The sequence below is a fragment of the Poromitra crassiceps genome (assembly GCF_964638095.1).
Source record: "Poromitra crassiceps genome assembly, contig: HAP1_SCAFFOLD_640, whole genome shotgun sequence".
NCBI lineage: Eukaryota > Metazoa > Chordata > Actinopteri > Beryciformes > Melamphaidae > Poromitra > Poromitra crassiceps.
Window position 1 is genome coordinate 37,501 of NW_028151768.1, and position 7,500 is coordinate 45,000.

The window sequence follows — 7,500 nt, forward strand, 5'->3', positions numbered from 1 at the left end:
TGAGGAAAAAAATTGAGTCGGTCAAAGTAAGTATTTAAATCACCCCTGTGTGCTCAGTTTATCAAAAATAACTCTTATTTAGAATTTTGATTTTCGTTTCGGAGATTTCTAAACCTTGCGTCACCAGGCTCTTCTCGGCGAGAAAGAGGAGACTTCCCTCGGCTCGTGCACGAGCAGGGGCGAGCTTTGAGAGAGAGAGAGAGAGAGAGAGAGAGAGAGAGAGAGAGAGAGAGAGAGAGAGAGAGAGAGAGAGAGAGAGAGAGAGAGAGACAGCTGCTCTGTGTCACTTCCTGAAACTCTTCGCTCTTAAATGTTAATATACTTGACCAATACGTATCTATCATACAAAATCAAGCAAGCGGCCAAACGGTAATGTCTTCATTTAATGTAGAACGCAAAACATCGTTAAACCTGCATTCCTGTGATGAAGTTAACGTTTGAGTCGGCTTTAAAACGGAGAGTGGTGGAGGTGGGAGGGACTATTTTATTTCGTGGAAGACTGATTTACAGTATGAATAACAGACATTTAGCCATTTAGATTGCTTTATTTATTACACATGGAAATATAAATGACTGGTCTTATTGTTTTGTTGGCAAGTGACCATGGTATAAGCGGGTTAATGCACTTCGAGGTGTACATTATCACTTTTTAAGGGACTTCGCGGAGGCAAACCATCCTCGGCTTCGCCTCGGACGGTTCACGCCTCTCGCGTCGTCCCTTAAAAAGTGATAATGTACACCTCGTCATGCATTAACCCTTACTTATTAGATGAGAGGAGTGGTGGATGGTGATATTTTGTATTAGATGAGATGAGTGGTGGATGCATAGAGAAAGAAAAGTCTACTGTACCTGGAGATCCTGCTAATGATTCAGCCCTACTGACCACAAACGTACGAGACAGGGACAGAGGGACTTGGGGTAGAGAGGAGAAGGGAAAGAAGAAGAAAATGTTCACTTAAAGTGAGGAACTGAAGAAAATACATAAATAATAACAGCTCTAATGTTGCAGTGAAGCATCTTAAACAGGTGTGAAGACTATTCACCCCTTTTTAGGGGCAAATGGAGTCGAGTTACCTGTAAACTGCCATTTACATCCCTCCTCTCTCCTTCTCACCAATACACCAGAATACAATACACCATACACCACTTCATAACTAGAAGCTTCTAGCTTCTAGCTACAACTTGAATAGAATGCAGCATTGTAAAGTATTGATTGCTGAAAGCCTATACAATGAGACCTATCAACCTATTGCCACAGGGGCATTACTCTACTTTTTCACCAGTAGGTGTCTCTCAGATCCCACCAGCCAAGAGAAGCAGAATACTTCAGAATAGCTCTATAGTTTATGAATGAACTGAGGAGAAGTGATCACCATCGGGGCTTGATTTGCTGTGTGGGTCCTTGTGGGGTAGACGTCCTAAAAACTTTATGGGCTAAATTCAGGCTATCCTGAAGGGGAACCAAACCTGACCTGTCCTCTGCTGCCATGGTAACACAGGGGAACCAAACCTGACCTGTCCTCTGCTGGCATGGTAACACAGGGGAACCAAACCTGACCTGTCCTCTGCTGCCATGGTAACACAGGGGAACCAAACCTGACCTGTCCTCTGCTGGCATGGTAACACAGGGGAACCAAACCGGACCTGTCCTCTGCTGGCATGGTAACACAGGGGAACCAAACCTGACCTGTCCTCTGCTGGCATGGTAACACAGGGGAACCAAACCTGACCTGTCCTCTGCTGGCATGGTAACACAGGGGAACCAAACCTGACCTGTCCTCTGCTGGCATGGTAACACAGGGGAACCAAACCAGACCTGTCCTCTGCTGGCATGGTAACACAGGGGAACCAAACCTGACCTGTCCTCTGCTGGCATGGTAACACAGGGGAACCAAACCGGACCTGTCCTCTGCTGGCATGGTAACACAGGGCAACCAAACCAGACCTGTCCTCTGCTGGCATGGTAACACAGGCAGCCTACTTACTAACCCAGATCAGCCGTGGGAAGAATAATGTGAAGGCAGACAATCTGGGTTAGGCCAGCCCATGTGGCACTGTCCTGAGGGGAGCCAGCTTCCACACACGGGTACAGTTCAACAGGTGCCCTATGCTCTGTGAGCAGGGCCGATTTTACACTTCATGGGCCCTGGGGCTATTCATCTCTGCAGGGCCCCCCCCTCAAGCGGAAGGGAGTGTTGGCGGCCGCCGAAAAATTTTTGAGTGTTTTTTTTTAACCTTTTTTAGCCGTATTTAAAGGAATATCTCATTTTAAATCAACATTAGGATTATACTGTTGTGATGTCATTATTCAGTATCTTCTCCTTTTCTCACTAACTTTCATGTCACCACCTGCTCTCCTGTCAGCATTCTAACTTACAAACACAAACTGTAGGTTTAGCCATCATGTTCTTTCATAAACAGCCTGATTGGAAAGAAAACATTGCCACTGAGATGTCACAACAAGCACTTTTATTATTATTATTTAGTATTTATTATTGCTGTTATGCTGTAAAAAATAAAAAATAAAAATTGGGCCCCTTGATGTCCCGGGCCCCGGGGCTTCAGCCCCGGTAAGCCCGTTGGTAAAATCGGCCCTGTCTGTGAGCCCTCTCTGTATGGAAACCCCTCTGCTCTGTGAGCCCTCTCTGTATGGAAACCCCTCTGCTCTGTGAGCCCTCTCTGTATGGAAACCCCTCTGCTCTGTGAGCCCTCTCTGTATGGAAACCCTGCACAGTGTAAAAATAATAATTTAAGCTTCACATTGTGACCGTCACCATCTTTTTTTTCTCTCCTTTATTTTTGTTTTGAGACAGAGCTGCAGTGCGGCCTGCTCTTGGCATGTGTGTGCATGAGCACCCATGCGCATGTTTGGCCTACATTGTAGGCCAAACATTGAAAATATGTCTTCCAACCATTGCTTCCAACTAGGAAAAGGAGACGAGGCCGTTTTCTCGAGTGATTCTGGTGGAAAACAAAAACTTGATATTGATTCAGAATCATGAAAAACCCCTAGTCTGGCCTAACCCTAACCCCTAGTTTGACCTAACCCTAACCCCTAGTTTAACCTAACCCTAACCCCTAGTTTGACCTAATCCTAACCCCTAGTTTAACCTAACCCTAACCCCTAGTTTGACCTAACCCTAACCCCTAGTTTGACCTAACCCTAACCCCTAGTTTAACCTAACCCTAACCCCTAGTTTGACCTAACCCTAACCCCTAGTTTAACCTAACCCTAACCCCTAGTCTGGCCTAACCCTAACCCCTAGTTTGACCTAACCCTAACCCCTAGTTTAACCTAACCCTAACCCCTAGTTTGACCTAACCCTAACCCCTAGTTTAACCTAACCCTAACCCCTAGTTTGACCTAATCCTAACCCTAACCCCTAGTTTGACCTAACCCTAACCCCTAGTTTGACTTAAAGGAGAATTTAAATTAATTTTTTTACCTGGATCCCTCTCCTCACATTAATTATTATCTGACGACTCACCCAGTGTTCTCCGCAGCGTTTTTGTCTGTCTGAGGCGTTGTTTTGAGATCAATAGTGTGCAAGCCAGTCCTAGAATGGAGCTCTGTGGGGGCCACGTGGCAGCGTGCTTTTCATCCATGTAAATAGACGGTTTCATTCCCGTTTTCGACCCATATCGTCATAATCTGATCCCTAAAGAACCATCAGACTGCTATTCTCCCCCTCCATTCTCCATTCCCCCTCTATTCTCCCCGGATCCCATTTCCTCCTGTCGGCTCAGTGAGATGAACTCTCGTCAAGTCAGTCCACAGGCCAGCGGCAGGAAAGTCTCGCGGGACTTGTCTGTATGGACACCGGCCAAACCGGAGGTAACACGGGGGCGCGAACCTGCGACCCTCAGGTTTTAGTATCAGACTGTATATTCCTGTATATTTTGTACTTTGCACTTTGCACTTAGTTATGTAGAGCTCCAATCTCAGGTTCGCACTTTGCACTTTGCATTGTGTTCACATTTTAAATATGTTTCGCTGCACTAAGTTACTTTTCCCCCTATCAGGACCATTCTTTGCATACTTGCACTTTGTATTGTGTTTACATTTCGAATATATTTTTGTTGCACTATGTTACTTTTTACCCCTACCAGGATTCTAAGCCTGTATCACCTGGCAGGGGGACTAACAATGGAAACCAGTCCTGTGACTGTAATTGTCGTGCATTTACATTTTTTTGAAATGTTCATTAATGTACACCTGTCCCCTATCGAACAAATAAACGAATTGAAAAAAAAAAGTGTTGGTAGGCATTGGTATTTGAATGCAGCCTAGGCGTGACAGTGAGGTGGTGAGGTCTTACCTGGCGACGCAGTCAGAGTCATCATCCCGTAGAAGGAGAACGGCCCCGCTTCAAACTTCATCCCCTCCTTTCCCGCCTCCACCTCCACCTTCCCCTGTGGGAGGAGCCAGAGCAACCAGAGGAGATGACATCATTATTTCAATCATGTCCTGTTCTGAATGACACACTGTGCAAATAATACAATGCCTTATGCAGCACAGGAATATTAGATGTCAAATATAGCTTTGTGTTAAACCAAGGATGACAATGTACTCTGCTTACTTTTTACTCTCTTTGCAAACCCCCGCCCCCCACTCTGTTTAATAGCTTCTCCTTAGCCAAGTCTAAGGGCAGTGATGCTGCAATTGTCTAACCTGGACTTCATTTGATCCAGGGCTATTACACATATTGACTTAGTGGCAAATCCTGATAAGGGAAATAAAATCAACTATAGGGAACTCCAGTTATATATCAGAAAATATATATTATATCAGATATGAAGCATGGTAAAGGAATATAAATGTTCTTAGTTACACTTGAAAGGTATGAAGTGTACTTTGAAGTAGGGATGTTCATCAATTATCGAAAATCGATAATCGATCGTTAAGGATTGGAATCGATCCTGTGGCATTTGGATCGATTTTTTAATTATAAAAAAAAAAAAAAAAAAATTTTTTTTTTTTTTTTTTTTTGACTAGGTTTGGGTGGAATTCGTTCCTCCTCGCCCCACTCCATTGCACAGCCGACTAACGTGAGGTGGAGCTTCATATAGTCTCTAGTTTTCTGGCTGGGCACGGGCCTTTGTGCCAACAAAACTGTTTTAAACATGAGAAATTCACACCGGCATGCGCTGGGGACAGCAGTGTTGGAGAGGAGACACATTGAAATAAAGAGTTCATTGAGGAGAACACGTTGTCTTTTGTATTTTCTGCCATAGGCATTCATTTTGTTTAAAAAAAAAAAAAAAAAAAAAAAAAAAAATTGAAAATATTGAAAATTTTCTAAGTATTAATAAAATCGATAATCGATAATTGATCGTTAATTCTCACCGATTATCGATTTTGGAAAATTTTCAAAATGAACATCCCTACTTTGAAGTGCAATATCTAAAAAAAAACTGACAAAAAACATACTTGATGGTAAAACTTCAAATGAGCTGTTTAAAGTGCTAACATGAAGACATTTCACTTGGTTACAGGTACAATGCCATGCAAACATCTTTAGGATGCATGAGCCCTCTGGGAATGAAACCTCTAGCCCAGGGGTTCCCAAAACCTTCCGTCCAAGTACCACTACGTACCAAACACACACGGACACACACACACACACACACACACACACACACACACACACACACACACACACACACACACACACACACACACACACACACACACACACACACACACACACACACACACACACACACACCTGCCAACAAGGCTGTGAAAAAAAGAGGACCCCTTTGAAAATGTTTTTTTTTTTTTCGCTTGCCAAAATTTAATTTAGCCAGAATTTGGAGTGTTATTTTTGCTACCTTCCTGACAAACTACCATGACTTGGTTAGAACAAATCGATTCCATAAGTCTTTTAGTTTCATATGATACCAGAAACTTAACTCTGGCTTTAAAACTGAGGCAGCTGCAGCCTCTGAAAGTAAATGTTCAAAATTGTGATATTTCCCAAATATCGCTATATTTCCGAAAATTGGCCCAATCCGGCTACTCCTCGGGGTTAATGTGTATAAAACGGTTGTCTGTAAAAAACAAAAAATAAAAGAATACATAAATATATATATTTATATTTTTTGCAATTCTCTGGCGGACCACCAGGCAGAGCCGGACGGACTATTGTTAACTCATTGAGTGCCAATGACGACGCCTGTCGTCAAAGTAATTAGTAACGTAGAGTGCCAAAGACGATAGCTGTCGTCAATTGCCTTTTTTGACGGTGGGACGTGGATCAAAGCCTTATGTATGTCCTGTACAAATATTGTAGCTATTGAAGCTGTACAACCTATTTTACGGACTCATCAGGTGGCGACAGTGCTCTCCAGATTAGAGAAATGTCCGGAATACAGCCTGAACAAGCCCCGTGATCAAAGAGAAACCGCTCATGCTGCAGCCCAGAGCCATGTAGATTGCTCTGGCTGCAGCTGACAGGTGCAGGTGCCTACAGCAGTCAATCCGCGCACACAACTGAGATCCTCTGCCTCTGTCTGTCTGTCTGCATAGTTTCTTCACACGATTAGCCGCCAGAAAGGCAGCACCCGACGCCGAAGTGCCAAACCTTTCCCTGCAGTCCGGGTTGGCATTTCCTTGTCGTGCTGCCTGGGAGGCGGCGCACAAAAAGCACTCCGAAAATAGACGCTGGGTGCGTGAGGCTGTGTGTTACTAGTGTGGGGAGGAGTTTGCAGCTGAGGGGGGGAGAGGGGGGTGGGGCACGCAGGGCAGCACACAACTACACCACGTCACTACATCAGAAAATATTAGCTAGAGTCAGTGAATGTGCTTGAAATGCTTCATTTCACAAAAGGCTGAATATCTCAGCTTCTAGATGGAAATGCCTGTTTTTGCTGTTTTTGACCTATCTTCTCTGGCTGATAACTAAAGAACGGAAAATGGTATCAATAAACTTTTTTTTGCTGATGATACAATAGAGTCTCCTTGTTCTTTTTGCGTGTTCGGTGTTTACATAGTAATATCACACAATATTCTGTGGGCCTCGAGAAATCACTGAAAACGCTCTGAAACTCTGGCACTGGGAGCGTCCGTTCTCCAAAAGTGGCTGGCACTCAATGAGTTAAGGACCAGCTCTAGAATTACTTAAATACTATTTTGTAGTCCTAACTAACACCAACATTTCCCTGCTTTAGTAGTTTAGTGAAGTGTACTCTTTAGTTTAGTTTTCTTCTATATTACTAAAAGTCATTTGTACCCAGGTCTGAATGCCCACCCATTTAAGCACATTGGGTGAATCAAATCAAGTGCACCATAATCAAAGTAAACACTAAAAGAGCTTCAGTCAAAAGTGTTAGATCCATTTTGATGAAGGACTATATTCAATATTTCGCAAACGTAAAGGAAGCAGCCAGTAAAATGGTAATAACTTTCTAAATCACACACTTCTCTGATCTACCATTGTATCTAATAGAGTTTGTAGCCTGTGTGACTGTCCACACACCTTATCTTATCTACTGTT

At 43.5% G+C, this 7,500-nt stretch overlaps 1 protein-coding gene across 1 annotated transcript in view; it reads right to left on the reverse strand.

Moving 5' to 3' along the window:
• The window catches only part of LOC310771426 (metal transporter CNNM2-like), a gene marked incomplete at its 5' end in the record, with an annotated part of 34,241 nt that overhangs the window by 11,826 nt on the left and 14,915 nt on the right, over positions 1-7,500 (reverse strand). Inside the window, 2 exons of the mRNA XM_083664039.1 lie at positions 851-913; positions 4,321-4,414. Coding sequence (XP_083520165.1) covers positions 851-913; positions 4,321-4,414 — 157 coding nt within the window. The remainder of the gene's footprint in view (positions 1-850; positions 914-4,320; positions 4,415-7,500) is intronic.